The sequence below is a fragment of the Delphinapterus leucas genome, chromosome 3 (genome assembly GCF_059928025.1).
Source record: "Delphinapterus leucas isolate spDelLeu-1000000601 "Yukka" chromosome 3, BTC_Dleu_Yukka2, whole genome shotgun sequence".
NCBI classification, from domain to species: domain Eukaryota; kingdom Metazoa; phylum Chordata; class Mammalia; order Artiodactyla; family Monodontidae; genus Delphinapterus; species Delphinapterus leucas.
In genome coordinates, this window is record NC_143131.1 from 13,346,550 (window position 1) to 13,365,189 (window position 18,640).

Here is an 18,640-nt window from a genome sequence, read left to right on the forward strand (position 1 = left end):
GGCCCCTGCTGACCCATCACATTTCATTGGGAATCTGGTGTGGAATGGTCTCCATCAATAATGGGGCCACTAGCACATGGCTAACTGGACCTGTAGCTGAGTGATGGTAGGAGACCCCCTGGGAGGAAAAGCTCTATCAGTGGTGAGCAACGCCTTCTCTTAAAACTGTAGTCACAGCCTCAGTGTTGTTCTCGGAACCTGTAGATTTAGGCCACAACAGCTCCACTTGATTCCCATGAAGTTCAGATGAAAGGGACACTGTACTTGATGTCCTGTGAAATATATTACCTGTCTACTAATTGCCATTTCCAGTTCAGGGTAACCGGCCTTGTCCAGAAGAATATTTGGGAAGAGATCTTCAATCAGACTCAAAAATAAGGGTTCATCCTCATCAATCTCAGAAAGAAAATAAAGGGAGATCAGACCAAATCTTTTGGCATAAACATGGCAATATCAGATAAACTGAAGATGTCCAATACAGCCCAGATTACTTTGTCACAAACAGTAATAAATAAAATATCACCTCCACTGAAGTTGAGAAATATTTTCATCATGTTTACTAAATTAAAAATCAGTTTTTTAAAAAAGGGGTGTGGGGGGAGAAGAGAAAAAAAAAAAGGAAGGAAATAGAAGGAAAGAAAATGTTGCCTACATGACAACCTTTCCATAAAACCACCAGATTGGGGAGTTTACTAAATAACCTACAATTTCTCATTTAACTTAAAAATAATTTTTTAAAAGGAGACTAGTGGCAAATTCATGAATTGGAATTTGGTTCATACTCTTATTTTGAAATAAAAATATATCATTCTGTCATCCCGTACATGGATCCACTGATAGTGGACAACTGATTGTTCAGTCTCTACTGTGAAATCAGAGAATGTGAAATTATTACGCACTTGTAAAATTCACATACAATTTCCTTCCAAGGTCTACTTTCACAAAGGTAAAAGGGATTTTAGCTCTACAGCACAAAAATTTCAAGGTATCTGGAAATGTAAGACGTGGATTTTTAAAAATCCATTTTAATTCTATTGGAATAGACGTGTTAGACTAGAGATGAGCCACCACAAAATTTGCTCCTGAAAAAATGTAATTTAAAGTTATGCTCTATGTAATTTAAATTTATGTTATGCTCTATGTATTTATTTGATAATTAAGCATTTTAAATGAGCACTTTAAATAAATATTTCTAATTGCATTTGTGCTTAGTTAAACTGAAATTTAAGTGGGTGGAACATTTCCATCTGTGAATCTTACCAGTTTGGAAAGATTCATATCTCGTAGTACACGCATGACAATTGTGGACTCCATATCCATGGGGTTGGCTCTTTTGGCTGCTCCCAGAGTTCGCAGAACAGACAGAATATTACGCAGACCAAAGTCATAATGTACCTGAAGAATATGAGGTACACTGGGCTTATTTTCAATATTAACTTACCCATAGAAACTGTACAAATTTGACAAAGACATAATGAATAAATGCTGATTTTCCTTTAGAAAATTTGTACAGTTAGTGGGGCAATAAATTTTTTTATCAACAAATTCTTTTTTTTAGCAAATGGAGAATACCCAAAAGAATCCTCTCCTGTACCATCATTAATTTAAGCCCTTAGATCAGAACTAATAGATCTTGACAGAGAGAAAGGAATAAATCTCCTCCTGGAGATACATGTCCCCTTGATCCCTTCTTAACCAATCATCCATAAGAAAATTTCCTCATATCTTGAAAGCTAAAATTCTGAACCAGAATTAAACTGAGACCTCACTCATGAACATCATATAAGTTTAAAAGACAGGGGTATTGAGGAGAAAGAAAAGTAGCTACATTCCAGGATTACCTAGAGGGGGAAACAATAAGGACAAATCAGAAAGTCAAGCTCCCAGCTTTGTTGTCCCCTTGATAGGTATTTATAAAAGCTCAATCATGCCAAATTTCAGCACATATAAAGTGAATAATTAAAAACCAATTATCCAACCACTATAGGAAAGAGTATCCCTGGCAGTTGGTCAAACAATTTAAAATAGAACTACCATATCATACAGCAATCCCACTTTAGGGAATACGTTCAAAGGAATTGAAAGCAGAGTCTCAAAAAGATATTTAAACACTCATGTTCATAGGAACACTATTCACAATAGCCAGGAGGTGGAAGCAACCCAAATGCCCATTGCCTGATGAACGGATAAACAAAACATGGCATACATTTAAAAATAAGAATGTTTTTCAACCAGGAAAAGGAAGCAAGTATAATACTATCACATGCTACACCATGGATGAAACTTGAGAACATTATACTAAATTAAATAAGCCAGTCACAAAAAGACAAATACTGTATGGTTCCACTTATATGAGCTATCTAAAGTAGCCAAATACATGGAAACACAAAGTAGAATTGTGGTTACCAGGGAATGGGGGGAAGGGAAGAGTGGAGTTGTTTAATGGGTATAGAGTTTCAGTTTTGCAAGACAAAAAAGTTATGGAGATCTGTTTCACAACAATGTGCATTTACTTAACACTACTGAACTATATGCTTAAAAATGGTTAAGTGATAAATTTAATATTTTTTCATCATAATTCTAAAAACCTATTGAAAAAAAAACATTGTCTGCTAATTGGGAGCAGTATGTATCACTTAATACCAATCGTTTGGAGGATAGAGCACATAAAAATATTCAGGCCGAGTTCCTGCCTTCAAGGGGTTTAAATTCTAATTGTGGCAATAAAATAAAAATATGAGCAAGCTTGCATAAAAGTACAATAACAATGACTTGAAAGTACTGGTGAGTGGAACTAATTAAGGAAAACTTATCAGCATTAGACTCTGTTAAATCTGTGGGCATGAAGTGAGATTCACAGAATGCTCACCAAGGGATCAGCATGGGGCCAATTGTTTTGTACACATGGACTCATTTCATTTCCCTTGTGACCTCGTGACCTTGTGAACAAGGGCAATAGGAGTGAAGGAGGAGAAATGAAATTAGAGAGGAAGAGGGCAGGAGTCAGTGATGTGGGAGTTTCTCTACCTGCAAGAAACAGCAGGGAAAAGGGAAGAATCAGTGAGTAAAGGCTGCAATAATCAGAAGAAACCAAGAATGTTTTGAGTGAGAATGGAATATAGTTGAACCTGTGGGTATAACCTAGATTCGAAGAAGTTTGGATTGAGAGGTTCCTCAAAACCATGAGGACACATGACATACATTATGATGAATGAACAGGTGAGATAAAAAGCAAACATCAATATTCATAATTCTTTGGCTCTTAAGTCAGTTCAGATAGTGTTAACTTCATTTCTATGCCTTAAATGTTAATTTCTTCAAATGTACTTAGTAAAACTATGCATGTAAAATTGTTTTTGCCATGATACAACTTTCTACTTTGTATATATGAGGTACCTTGTCAACAACCCCAGTCCACAATTTTTTTTAATTTTTATTTTATATTAGAGTATAGCTGATTTACAATATTGTGTTAGTTTCAGGTGTACAGCAAAGTGATTCAGTTATACATATACATATGTGTATTCTTTTTAAGATTCTTTTCTGGTATAGGTTATTACACAATATTGAGTATAGTTCCCTGTGCTATACAGTAGGTCTTTGTTGTGTACCTATTTTATATATAGTAGTATGTATATGTTAATCCCAAACTCCTAATTTACCCCTCCGCCTGCCTTCCCCTTTGGTAACCATAGGCTTGTTTGCTATATCTGTGAGTCTATTTCTATTTTGTAAATAAGTTCCTTTGTATCATTTTTTTAGATTCCACATGTAATTGATATCATATGATATTTGTCTTTCTCTGCCTGACTTCACTTAGTATGATCATCTCTAGGTCCATCCATGTTGCTACAAATGGCATTATTTCATTCTTTTTATGGCTGAGTAATATTCCACTGTATATATGTACCGCTTCTTCTTTACCCATTCATCTTTTGATGGACATTTAGGTTGCTTCCATGTCTTGGCTATTATAAACTGTGCTGCAATGAACATTGGGGTGCATGTATCTTTTCGAATTACAGTTTTGTCTGGATATATGCCCAGGAGAGGGATTGCTGTGTCATATGGTAGTTTTAGTTTTCTGAGGAACCTCCATACTGTTTTCCACAGTGGCTGCACCAACTTACATTCCCCCCAACAGTGTAGAAAGATTCCCTTTTCTCCACACCCTCTCCAGCACTGAATAAAAAAGTTAAATATGCCTAAGTACATAGGGACCTTCAGAATGTCACACCTGCTTAGAAAGCTGCTCCTCACACAGCTTGTAGAGCGTGAAAAACTTCCTGGCCAAAACAATGTTGTCAGTGAAGCCACAACTAGCCAACTTCACCCTGATGATAATCTGTCGGTCAGGCACCATCATGGCCACGGAGCGGAAGTTAATCTTCAAGTTTTCAGGGAGTTCCTGCCGCCCAGCATAGCCAGGATTCTATACAGAAAATAAAACCCAAGGATGAATGATACGGTCATGGGGTAACAAGCGCAACACATCAGCATGATATTAAAAGATTCATTATGCACACACAACAAATCTGGAATGACAACCAGAAAATTCATTTACATATCTCACTCTCCTTTTAACTGGAGAGACTAAGTCATGAGTTATTAATATGAGCTCTGTTTAACACCAAAGGTTTTCAAACAGGGGTGAAAATTACAATCCCAATTTCCATTCATGGAAAATAAGTGACATATGAACAGGGACATGTGTGAAAACTGTGAAAAGAAGGCTGAAGTTCAGTAGCTCTTCTTGTGGTTCCTTACCATAGTTAGAAAAAGCCCAAATTCAGGGTTCATAGTCACATTATCTCCATCAGTAAAAATAAAAGATTTTTTACGCTCCTTTTTACATGTCAGAATAATGGAAATCTGCTGTGCTGCAACGGAGAGAACTGGTAGGTCGATACGATTAAATTCATCAAAACAACCCCAGGATCCAGACTGAGCCAGTCCTTAGAACGGAAATTAAATAGAAAATCCAATTAGTACATAATTTTGGAAAGTCAAAGAAAAAGAGCATTATGCAACTGCCAGGTCAAGCCACAGATAAGTTTGCTCAAACATAAAGTTGAACAAATAGATCATACATAAAATGCCTCCAAAATAACTCACAATGTGACCCTTTATCTGTAAACACCCAACCCGCAGGGATAAAGGAACATTACCAAGGCAAGTGATATTGACATTTGACCCACACAACACTGGTAAGATTCAGGTTTCCCAAAAAGTTTTACAAAGTTGGAAAATGACACTAAGATGTAGCCAATTGTTGAAAAATAAATCTCAACAAGATATTCCACCTTAGCTTAAATTTCTCATGAAATAAAAAAAATATAACCCTCACCTTTAAAAATCCGTCCAAGTCCTCGGAAATCCATCTGGTCTGAACAATTGAAAACCACGACGTATTTCCCAAGACATCGTCCCATATCTTTGGTCGTTTCTGTTTTGCCTGTTCCTGCTGGTCCAGCGGGGGCTCCACCCATGCTCATTCCCAGAGCTTGAGCCAACGTGATATAACACCTGGAGTGGTAGAGAAATCGCTAGAACCACACCACTGGCATCTGGAAGATACTTCTGAGACATCGCAGTGACATGATACAGGCACAAAATTGAAAAAAGGAAGATCCTGACCATTATCCCTACATAACCTTTCCAAAACTGCATCCTAAAATACACTTATCTTTATGGATATTAACATGTGTTGAGGAAAAAGGAAGGAGGGAGTGGTCTATGGTCACATACGTTTGAAAACTCTTAAAAAGGTTCAACAGGATTTTTTATGATGATGTATATTCACAATCTTCAATTATGAAAAAGAGTACATAGCATTTCCAAAACTTATTTGGCAACTTTTTCACAGAAATCTACCAACATCTAAAGAAGGGTATTCTAGGAAACAGACTGGGGGCCATTATGTAGATTAATCCCCTTTTGAATCTAAGAGTCGATGATTTGATAAACTTGGAAACCAATGATCACATGAGATTTAAACCACACGTTGCTAAATAATCACACCTTAAATCTATTTCTGGGAGCACCTACTAAACCTGCAAATACCTTCTACTGTACCTTACAGTATGATATTAACAAATAAAAGATTCTGGTGAGAGAATACAAGAATGCCTGCGAAGGAAAACAACCGATAACTTGCTGATGAATTGCTCAATTTCCCAGCATCACCCAGTGTCGTAAAAGGAGGTAATCTATAATGTAATGCAGTTTAGGGCTTTCTTACGGCTAAACTCTAAAGCATTCATCTGGACTTGAAAAAATTTTTTGAAGAAAATAAAGTGGTTATCCAGCAATGAAGTGTGGGAATGAGAAGTGAGCACACCCATCTGGAGGCACCTGGGTTCTCAATTTTATTGGGTTTGGGTTCCCCAAAAGGCAGGTAAATGACTCAGCCCCGAATGCAAAAAATGAGCCTGGATTCAAAGAAGGAAATGTGGGTATAAAACCAGAAGGATGCCTGATCTCCTTTGATTCCCAAGGTCTTATCTTTCCTCTTGAACTCTTGTTATCCCTTGCACAGCAGTCTCTGTAATAACAGCTAACGTGTCATAATAGCTCCACCTACACTATGGCACTTAAACCCCACTGAACCCTGCAGGGAAGCCACTTATTTTCACCATATTACAGATGAGGAGAGAGGCTCACAGAGATGGAATAATTTTTCTCAGGGTCATGGTGGAGGGAGCAGAGATTTCAGCCAGTCTGTGTGGCCACAAGCTTTCACACTGCCCAGGTCTAGGACACGTCCACACTCTCACGGTAAGGAATAAATCTCCAGGAACTCTGGCCACCCAGTTGCTCTGTCTTGCAAATTCTCCTTATCATGGGATCATTTGGGTTTATATTTAAACTGAAGAAGTAGCAAGTTGTTAAGTTACCAGAAAGAAATCATGCTATTTACATGAAAAAAGGGCAACCATGCCCAGTGATTTATCCCTCACTTTCTCCAATAGGTGGGACTTCAGTCCAATTGATACCAAGCAGGACCCTGTGCGGCTCCTGGGCACAAAAGCCTTTCTGTGTCCCCTATTTCTTGATTACAGGAAACAGGCTTCATTCAGCCTCCACGACCTTCCCTGAGTTCCAGGAAGCAGGTTCAAACAGTTGCTAATTAGGGAAGGGACGGGATGTGAGACAAGGGAGGAACAGTCAAAAGAAACAATAGTGCAGCCTTGGGGCAGGGTTCTGGTTCCCCGCCACAGGATATTCATAACAATATCTTTGAGCTGTTTTGCAGATACTGAAACCCCCTGCCAGGTGGGAGAAGTTAACTGCATGCTGCACACAAGCACATAGACCCCAGACCAGTTGAAACCAGAAGGTTGATGATGCCGACTCCCACTTACCTCCCCACCAACCAATCAGAAGAATGTCCACAGGCTGATCACGCCCTCTCTGAACCATTAGTGTAAAACTCCTCCCTACCCCCTCCAGATCGGGACACACGGTTTTGAGGGCATTAGCCCGTTGTGGCCCCCTTAACCTGGCAAAGCAATAAAGCTATGCTTTTGTACTTCACCCCAAACTCTGTCTCTGAGAATTAATTTGGTGTTGGGGTACAGAGGCCAATATGCTGGCACCCAAACCCTCTAGGACTTGCCTTTCAAAGACAAGCATGGATCTGCCAGAACATCTTCATGTACTTGTTGACATGATTCTCTCCAGAGCATTCTACATGTATGTGTACCTCACCCCCTCCCTTCTCTGCTTTCCTTTCCAGTCTCTGCTGCTTTCAAAAATCTCATCATTCATGAACAGGTTTGGACTTTATGTGATTTAGTGGCCTTTTAGCAGCTCTACTATACTTTCCTGCCTCCCCACTAGATGGCCATAAGCTCTCTGCTGTCAGGAACTACTTTTACCCCCAGCTATTTGCCTAACCCTTGTCACCTAGTATTCTGTGAACATCTGTTGAATAAATGGCTTGTGCTGGTCCAGCCATACACTTTTATCTGCTTCCTCCTTTCCCAGTAGCTACTAGAGTTAGAGATGCAGAACGTGACCCTGGCACCAAATGAACAATGACCAACCCCATGACCCAGGGCTCATTAGCACGCAAGTATAGTATTAAGTATTCATAGTGATCTAGATGCATTTCACCACACGTAAACCAGAAGTGCTTTCAGCTCCTATTCTTAAACAGTATTGATTCTAAAATGCTGAAAAACTTGTCAAGACAACAGGGTATATGCATCAGAAAGTTAATTATCTTTGTTGAGAACTTGGATTAGTTATAGATTCTTTGATTATAGGACAGTCTTAAGGAGAAATGAAAGGAAAGGCTGGTAAAGAATGTGTTATCAATGATTAACTCAATATTGAAAAAACAAACGACCCAATCAAAAAATGGACAGAAGACCAAAATAGACATTTGTCCAAAGAAGTCATACAGATGGCCAACAGGCACATGAAAAGATGTTCAATATCGCTAATTATTAGGGAAATGCAAATCAAAACTGCAATGAGGTATCACCTCACACCAGTTAGAATGGCCACCATTAAAATGTCTACAAATAACAAATGCTGCAGAGGGTGTGGAGAAAAGGGAACGCTCCTGCACTGTTGGTGGGAATGTAAATTGATGCAACCACTATGGAAAACAGTATGGCGGTTCCTTAAAAAACTAAAAACAGAGTCACCGTATGGTCCAGCAATCCCACCCCTGGGCATACATCCAGAAAAGACAAAAACTCTAATTCAAAAAGATACGTGCACCACAATGTTCATAGCTACAATAGCCAGGACACGGAAACAACCCAAGTGCCCATGAACAAAGGATTGGCTTAAGATATATATACACACACGCACACACAATGGAATATTACTCATTCACAAAAAAAAAAAAAAGAAACAGTGTCACATGCAGCAATGTGGATGAACCTATAGAATATTAGTGAAGTAAGTCAGAGAAAGACAAATGCTATATGATATCACATATGTGGAATCTAAAAAAAAAATACAAATGAATATATATATAAAACAGAAACAGACTCACAAACATGGAAAAAAAACTTACAGTTACCAAGTGGGAGAGAGAGGGAGGGACAAATTAGGAGTATGGGATTAACAGATACACACTACTATACATAAAACAGATAAGTAACAAGGATTTACTGTATAGCATGGGGAATTATATTCAATATCTTATAATAACCTATAATGGAACATAATCTGAAAAAAAATAACTGAAGCAATTTGCTGTACACTTGAAACTAACACAATATTGTAAATCAACTATACTTCAATTTAAAAAATTCTAGGGCTTCCCTGGTGGCGCAGTGGTTAAGATTCCGCCTGTCAATGCAGGGGACACAGGCTCGAGCCCTGGTCTGGGAAGATCCCACATGCCGCAGCGCAACGAAGCCCATGCGCCACAACTACTGAGCCTGTGCTCTAGTGCCCGCGAGCCACAATTCCTGAGCCTGTGTGCCACTACTGAAGCCCGCGTGCCTAGAGCCCATGCTCCACAAGAGAAGCCACCACAATAAGAAGCCGGCGCACCACGACGAACAGTAGCCCCCACTCACCGCAACTAGAGAAAGCCCACATATAGCAACAAAGACCCAACGCAGCCAGAAATAAATAAATTTTAAAAAATAAAAAATTCTAAACAAACAAAAAAAAGAATGAAAAACAATAGTCATAGCAACATTATTAATGATGACTAACATTTACTCAGTGGCAGGCCCAGTGCTGGGTCCCTACCTACATTAATGTAGGTCCCGACCTACATTACATCTAGTCCACACAATGATTCCAAAAGAAGGGACTCAGAAAGGTTAGCTGTCTTGGCCAAGACTACACAGCCCAGTGGCCAATATCCAGGTATAACTCACGGAAGCTGTGAGAATGTCAGAGAAAGAACACACGTCATGAGGCCTGTCTACGTTTTTTTTTTTGGCCACACTGCGCGGCCTATGGGATGTTAGTTCCCCAACCAGGGATAAAACCCAGATCCTCTACAGTGAGAGCGCAGAGTCCTAACCACTGGAACACCAGGGAATTCCCCTGTTTACATTTCTTATCAAGAAGATAAGATGTCTCCATCAGTCTTCAATTTCTGCTGCCCTCGGTCTTAAGTGATAGCAGTACAGCAAGTCCGCTACAGACGAACCTTAAAGTTGCAAACTTTCAAAGATGCGAACGTGCGTTCCATCAACATCATGCATGAGTGGAATTGCAACTTTCCCTCCGTCTCCTATTGCTGATGACCCTTCAGCTCTGCCATCTCCCACCTCCTCTCCCTCCTCCAGTCAGTAACTCTATTTGCCTGTTCACTCGATGCCAGCCCCTGGATGCCAGCTGTTGTACTGTACTTTTCAAGGTACTGTAAGATTAAACATGTTTTCTTTACTTTTTGTGTTTGTTTGTTTTTTATGTATTACTTGTGTGAAAAGTATTATAAATCTATTACAGTACAGTACTATATAGCTGATTGTGTTAGTTGGGTACCTAGGCTAACTTTGCTGGACTTACGAACAAATTGGACTTACGAACGTGCTCTCGGAATGGAACTCATTTGTATGTAGGGGACTTACTGTAGTAAGAAAGATTCCAGACTTCTCGACTTGTGCTCAGAAGTAAAAGGAAGGACTGGTCATGAAAAATACCATGAGCTTTTCGAAAAAGGCACTATATGTTTTTAGCATATTTATTGACTATTTTATCATCTGAAATATCTGCAACTCCATCCAAATGATGTCACGTTTCCCAGAGACTATCACTATCAACATTGTTGAATTCTCACAGGGCAGTCCGTGAAAAGCTGACAAGATGTCAAGGTCTCTGGCCTTTGTTTTATTCAAGTATTAATCTTAGTGAGGAATTCTTTTGTAAAAAGGCAGCCAATCTTGCAATGCAATCCCAATGACCAGCCAAAAATGGTGACTCACTCCTCCCGTAATCAACTTAGAGAAGAACAAACAAGTGAACATTTAGAGTGAAACAGGGGGAAACAAACTTTAGAACCACCTCCACTTACATACTTTGCTTTTAAAGTTCTCAAGCTTTTTGATACAGAAATATATACGAGATAATTAATACAGTGAAAGAATCAAGTTGCAAAAAAGTTTGTATAATCTGATACCTATATATGAAAGTTAAAAAGAATCTTGACATATAAGCATTTGAAATTTCTTAGAAAATAAACTACTGATCCTTTTGAAAAATAGAAAAATTTTCCTCTCATACTTTCAACTTTATATCTTTAGGTACTATTTAATTTTTTCGTCACAAAGATGTGACTTTGAAAATAAACATTTCTTCATTCATTTGGGAAATTTTATTTAGTACCTATTATGGCACAGAACTGTTCTAGGGGCAGTGAATAAATCACAGGAAATCTATACCTCAAAGGATATACCTGATATCCTAAAGGAAGGAAATAAACTATTCAAAAGTAGAAAACAGGAAAAATCAAGCTGGTTAGGAGGGTTCAGGAGTGTGGGGATTGCTGCTTCAAATGTGTCAAGTCCAAAGACCCATGTGCGATGACATTCAATCGGAGACCTGGAGAAGAGGAAGTCAGCTATGCCAGGATTGAAAGGAAAAGGGTTCCCAGTTAAGGCAAGAGCAAGTGCAAAGGTCCTGAGGCAGCAGTGTGCTGAGACTATTCAAGGAACAGCCAAGGAGCAAGTAGCTGGAGCTCAATGAGGAAGGAGAAAGAGTAGCAGGGATCAGATAATGGCAGGTCTTATAGGCCAATGTAAGGACATTGGCTTTTACTTTGGGTGAGATGGAAAGACAGTGGAGATCAAGGGAAAGGTATGACAGGACCTGACTTATATTCCAGTGTCTGAACTGAGAGGCAATGGCAGAAGCAGGAGACCAGATAAAAGACTATTGCAGTCATCCAGCCTAGACATAATGGTGGCCTGGACTAACATGATAACAGCAAAGGGGAGAAAAGTGGCCACATCCTAAGTGAGTTCTGAAAGTGGTGGTGACCAAGCTTGGTGATAGATTGGATAATAAAGTGAGAGAAAGAAAGGCATTTAGGATACTCCAAGGATTTTGGTTTGAGCAACTGAAGGATGGAATTGCCATTTGCAAAGCCGGAGAAGAGGGCAGTTTTGTGGGCGGACAATCAACCATAAGTGTGAATTCCCAGTAAGCATCCAAGAAAACATGTCACATAGGCAAGTGAATGTATGTGTCTGCAGTTCAAGGGAGAAGCCCTGTCAGGGTGCAGAGATTGGAGAGTCCACATCTAGATGATATTTAAAGCCATGTGAGATCACCTGAGGAGTGAATGATGGAGAAGAGCCTTGGTGCATTCAGTGATTAGGGGTCAAGAAGATGAAGAGGAACCAGTAGGAGACGGTATGAAGAACCAGAACAAGAGGAACTAGGTGAATATTGTGTCCTGGAAGCCACATGAAGAAAGTGTATCAAAAAGGAGACAGTGATCACCTATGCAAATGCTGCTGACTAGTCAAGGAAGGTCAGAACTAGAAATGACCATTGGATTTAGCAACATGAGGATCTGGGTGACTGCCCTACTGGGGGAAGAAAGTGTGATGGGCAGAATAATGGTCCCCCAAAGATATCCACATCCCAATCCCTGGAACTTGTAAATATGTTACCTTACACAGCTAAAGGGACTTTGCAGATGTAATTAATATGAAAGGCCTTGAGATGGGGAGATTATCCTGGATTACACAGTGAACCCCATCTAATCTCATGAGTCCTTAAAAGGGGAAGAGGGAGGCGGAAGACTGGGTCAGAGACATGAGACGGGAAAAGGAAAAGAGACTGGAAGCATGAAGGAGTCTCAACCCATGGTTGTGGCTGTGAAGATGAAGGAAGGGGCCACAAGCCAAGGAATACGGCAGCCTCCAGACTCTGGGAACAGCCCTCAGCTGACAGTCTGCAGGGAAGTGGGGACATAGGTCCTGCAACCACAAGAAAAAGAATTCTGCCAACAAACTAAAAAACAAAAAGCAGATTCTCCCCTAGAGACTCCAGGAGGGACCACAGTCCTGCTGACACCTGATGTTAGTCCAACAAGGTGTGTGCCACATTTCTGACGTACGCAACTGTGAAATAATTTGTGCTGTTTAAGCTTCTAAACGTGTGGTCATTTGTTATGAAAGCAACAGAAAACCTGTTCATAGAACCTGAATGGTGTGAATTCAAGGTAAAATAGATAGAAAAAACTGTGATTTTGAGGCATTTTGATGGGAGTATGGAAATGGGAGGGAAACTAGAGGATTCACTGTAGGATTTCCTTTCTGGAAGCCATTATAGCACATCGTACGTTGATGAGAATGATCCAGTAGAAAGTGAAAATTGATGATGCTCCCAGAGAGAAAATAACTGTTTCAGTGGAAGGTGTTGGCTTTGGATGGCATCACAAACTCCACCCCTAAAACCAGGAGAGAAAGTGGACAGCATAAGGATAGGGGCTTGGTTGGCAGACATGATGGTGGGGAATGAGTGCAGGTCCTCTCCTGTGGTAGCATCTATCTTCTCAGTAAAACAGGAAACGGGGCCTTCGGTCGAGAGAGGAATGGAGGGGGATGCTTGAGGTCTGGAAGGAGAGAAGGTGTGAAATAGCTGTTACAAGTGTTTCAAGGGATTCTCCAAATTTTGTCATTATTCACCTCTGCACTTCAAAACAAAGAGAACAACTCCAAAAAGACATCCATAAGCATCCGGTAGAAACCATCTTTTGTAGAAAATAAACATATGGTTACCAGGGGATATGGGGGGGAGGGATAAATTGGGAGATTGGGACTGATATACACACACTACTATTGACATATATAAAATAGATAACTAATAAGAACCTAGTGTGTAGCACAGGGAAGTCTACTCAGTACTCTGTAATGGCCTATATGGAAAAGAATCTAAAAAAAGAGTGGATATATGTATATGTGCAACTAATTCACTTTGCTGTACACCTGAAACTTACATCTGTAAATCAACTAAGCTCCAATAAAAATTAAAGAAAAAAAGAAATCATCTTTAATGAGACATAAGAAGGAATATGGAGTGTATGAAGACAAAGAAAATGTGAGGAGAAAAGGACAGTAAAATCTTCTGCTACTCCTCAATCCTCAGGTAAAAGTGAGCATTTCATTCAGTATCACAACTGAGCAGAGGGAAAAATCTCACAGACAGGGCTATTACGTCAAACTTTTATACTTTGTCGGATAATATTTTCAATCTAGTAGCCCAGGGGTTCATCCTGTGAAAATGATTGATATTCAGCTTTAGCTTCTCCTTAGGCCCAATGTTGATTTTAACACTCAGCCATTTTGTCCAACATAAGTATTCAAAGCATCCCTGAACAGCACATATACAATTAGCTGATGCCACAAAGCTCAAATTAAACTAAGTGAACTACAGGCTATTAGCCACGGAGGAAGGACCCCTGGAGATAACCTAGTACATCTTACAGATGAGGAAACTGAGTCCAGGGAAACTGCATGGCGGCTCTGGCTAACACAGTTGGTAAATAACAGGCAGAGGGCAGGACAGGTCAATGTCCTCTCCATCACGATTCACCAGTGTTCATACTCCATTTCTTTCCTGCTAAAAAACCACCTTATTGTCTCTGTAATGACAATAAGTGCCACAGTCCCCTAAAGCAGCCCTCAAAGCCCATGGTGATTTGCACCTATTGATACATAGCGATTAATTCGCTTTTTTCCCATTTGATGTCCACGGAGGTCATTTAAACTTAGACTCTATAAGACTGAAGGCAAAGGAAGCAAAGTCTGTTTTAGTCACAAAGCTACTAATGTGAAGACATGTGTGTAAAGCTAAACACACCGAATTTCGAAGACTTTAATATAAAAGAGCCTGTAAAGCCTAAAGAGACCATCAGCCAAAATCCCTTGAGCACCTGGAGAGAATGAGAAGGTTGGGGGTGGAGGAGGGAGAAGTTGAGGATTCACAGAACCCTTCCATCACCTGTCTGTGAGGGGAGTTATAACGAGCCTGTCAGTACAGCCTACAAACTCATTCTGGTATATGAACGGCACATCTGTGATGTGAATCATCATCTTGTCGGAATCTTCGTTAAAATAAAATCTGCACTGTTTCAGCCACTCAAAGTCTGTAGGGCTCTTGATATGCATGTGACACTGAAATGCAAAAGGTATGTGTTAAAACTGAGATGAGAACCGCTTATTAACTATACGCATTAGCATTCAGGGAGATCATAATGTGAAGTTAATGGAACGCAAAGAGAGCCCAACTACTTGGGAGATGTCAACTACATCACCATCCAACCCATTCATTTATTGATCAGCAAAAAAAGATACTTTCAACGACATGAGAAAAGGAGAAGTCAAGAGAAACTAATTGTGGCCCGCAATTTAAATAACGTGATCTATTTTAAGAGGAAGGTATTCATTTCTTAAATTTCACCCTTAAATGTCCAATACCACAGTCCTAACCATGAAATACAACCTATGAAAAAACACATTTGGCTTTTACAAAGATACAGCTAAACAATCTCATTAGGAAAAAAGTCATCTCTTATGATAATGATAAAGTACATTCTTGGGTTTTTTTTTTTTTAATCCGTTAATTACCCTTCCTAGGATTTGCAGGGGGCCAAAATTTCTAACATCTAAATGGCAGGTTATTGCCCAGCAATGCTTTTTTCTGAATATTTTTAACCAAAATTTTAAGCCACTTTAATCATTTTTCTTTGACAAATAAGAAATCTAAAACTACCTACCCTGAGCCCTTTATTTCTCGTTGAGGCAAACAGTGTGCTTAACTATTAAGAGAGGAGATTAGCACGTAACAGCTTGAATGCATTGCCTTTACCTCCATTACATCAGAACCAATCTTTCATAATCTTTTTTAAATAACGGGGTGAGACACGATCCAGAAAATTATTATGAAAATAAGAGCTTCATGCCTGTTATCTAATGTTGTATTTTATAGTAGAGGACAAATATCATTTCTTTTCCCATTTCTTATTTTCTATAGCTACGAAACTCTCTTTTCCATCCCTGTTCTTTCTTTAAAGGCAAAATCCGCATGTCTCCTAAATGTCACAAACTATATTAGGAAAGACCATTTGCAATCAATGACATAAAATGTAGCATAACTTGTTAAAGCTGTGATTTATGAAGAGCCTTAAAGGAGCTACTAAGCAGTTCTACTAGCAATATCACTTATTACTTCTATAGCAAGAAACTGGTCATCTTCAATCTAATAATCAAAAGGAGCACAAGACAAATAAAAGCTTTTCAGGATGCTACATGACATTTCAGCATTAAAAATGATCACATAAAGAATTTTAAAATAAAGTCTAATTGCCTCCAAAACACCTTAGCCGAGATCATTGGAAAAGAGCTGAAATTTCAGCTAAAGACTGAAAAGAAAGTCTGACAAACAATCTCTCATCATGAAGATGCTTCTTTGCCTGAATTTTACCTTTTCTTTGAATTCATTCAAACTATTCCCAGTGGGTAAACAAAGATAGTTTCTAGTATTTGCTTTTCTGTATATGCCACAGCATCTGTAAAGCATTTACCAGGTCATCAAAGATATCTCTTTGGTGCACATGAATAGTAATCAAAGTCTCATATTTAACTCGTTCCACGGAACTCAGATCCTTGGTTGTCATGTCTATCAATGTGTTCAGTAGCTCCAGGAAAGACTGATTGGTTTTCTGCATGATTTTTTTATCAGACTTGGCATTTCTAAGAGCCTCTTCTGAATCCCGTGTCCATATCATTTGAATTCCTAATAATCCAACCTTATGGAAATAAAAAAGGCTTTATGAGTGCGTATGGCATATGAATATATTTAAATAGAAATCACAATATAGTAAACAGCTGTGATTATTATGCAAATGTCAGGCCATCCTTGATTACATCAACTTGATGGGTTGTTTCAAAACCTATGGAGACTCTATTCATATTGTTTACCTGACAATTAAGTATATACAGCCTCATGACATGTCTACAGATTTTTTCTTCTCATTCTAAGTCATATTTCTCCCTAGATAGATTTTAAGTTACTGGTACGGAAAGAATACGTCTTAAACCTACTTTCCCCAAACTAACACTATGTGTCTACACATAGTAGACACAAAATCTCTATTGATCACATGACTAGGAAAACATCATTTTCTGTATTTTATTGCTGAAACATATTTCTCATTTTTCTGGTAAAACACACTCAGTACATTTTATGATTTATGTACTGAAGAGATTCAGTAGGAAAAAAATATTTTAAGTTAAAGAAAACATTATCAAATATCTCAGCACAAATATGTGTATATTTATAAATATATATGTATAGATACAGATACATAACACCAAGTAATCTGTAGTTGAAATCTTTAAGCTTATCTATATTTAACAAATCCTAATGAAAATCTTAATATTGGTCTAGAGTTAAACTATAGGCAGCTGTGTAGTTTACAATAGACAATATCTGATATCTAAAATGACTATTCTATAAAAATTACTTTCCAATTTCAATACACTGACCTGAGCAGGGAAGGAAGAAAGAAATTCAATCACTTGGAAACCTGTTTCTTGAATATTTGCAGCTGCCTGGCGAATCACAAGATGTAATGAGGCCTGAGATTCCTCCAAGAGAGAATTAAGCCAAACTTCCACATTGCCCTCTGCCATCACGGGTTTATCCAATTCAATCGTCTCACCCTCTCGAGAGGAAACTGACAGAATGCGATCATAGATCTGTGTTAGAAGCCCAAAAAGAAGCTATATTTACACAAAGAATGAATTCCTCCATTGCCCTCTTGTCAATGTTATCCTTCCTGTAGAAAGTTAAGCCACATTTTATAAAATAAAAGGCAAAGTATGATACAAAATCAATTCCAAAACAAATTTTTAAAAAGCTATCCATGAAATCGAAAAGGGAATACTAAATCAATTGCGAATAGTCTATACCAGAGAGGGGAAAACTTGTTTTCTAAGAGAAACGTTCAATACAAATGTGATAATCAAAAAAATCTCTAAAGTTCCCCAAGATGAAATAGGACTCTCTAAGTCCCTGTCATCCACACCACGAGATTATCAAGTTGACATTAGCAATGACCTGGTCAAAATGATCAATGCAAATGTCTCACAAGGCAATTCCAATTCTATACTAAACATTGTGCTCTTTACAGGAGCTGTTGGTTGCGCATAATATATTCTAATGCAAGCCCAGCTCCCAGTTTGGTCATTTCACTTCAATTTCCATGCAGTATGGCATAATGAGAATATGTGCAGTATTTGGAATTCTAAAATACGGTTCAAATGGGGCTGTGCTATTCACTGACCTTCCAATATTGGAAGACACATCTCGGAGACTAAATTTCTTGCTTCTATTTAGTCATTAAAAATCATGCCTGTCCTACTTCCCAACTCACCTTACAGGACACTCATGCCAGTTATGCAAAATACAGTTGGCCCTCCATATCCATGGTTTCTGAATCCACAAACTCAACCAACCTCTGATCAATATTTGAAAAAAAAAAATTCTAGAAAGTTCCAAAAAGCAAAACTTGAATTTGCCACATGCTGGCAACTATTTACATAACCTTTACATTGTATTGTATTATAAGTAATCTAGAAACCATATGTAGGTATATCCAAATATTACAGTATTTTATGTGAGACTTAAGCCTCCACAGATT

At 38.7% G+C, this 18,640-nt stretch overlaps 1 protein-coding gene across 1 annotated transcript in view; it reads right to left on the reverse strand.

Annotated features, from left to right (window-relative positions):
* DNAH5 (dynein axonemal heavy chain 5) overlaps nucleotides 1–18,640 on the reverse strand; it is a 205,660-nt gene that overhangs the window by 119,195 nt on the left and 67,825 nt on the right. The window contains exons 33-40 of the mRNA XM_022581405.2: nucleotides 17,484–17,696; nucleotides 16,520–16,744; nucleotides 14,938–15,110; nucleotides 5,348–5,526; nucleotides 4,768–4,955; nucleotides 4,238–4,432; nucleotides 1,261–1,395; nucleotides 289–396 (exon numbers count right to left, since the gene is read on the reverse strand). Coding sequence (XP_022437113.2) covers nucleotides 289–396; nucleotides 1,261–1,395; nucleotides 4,238–4,432; nucleotides 4,768–4,955; nucleotides 5,348–5,526; nucleotides 14,938–15,110; nucleotides 16,520–16,744; nucleotides 17,484–17,696 — 1,416 coding nt within the window. The remainder of the gene's footprint in view (nucleotides 1–288; nucleotides 397–1,260; nucleotides 1,396–4,237; nucleotides 4,433–4,767; nucleotides 4,956–5,347; nucleotides 5,527–14,937; nucleotides 15,111–16,519; nucleotides 16,745–17,483; nucleotides 17,697–18,640) is intronic.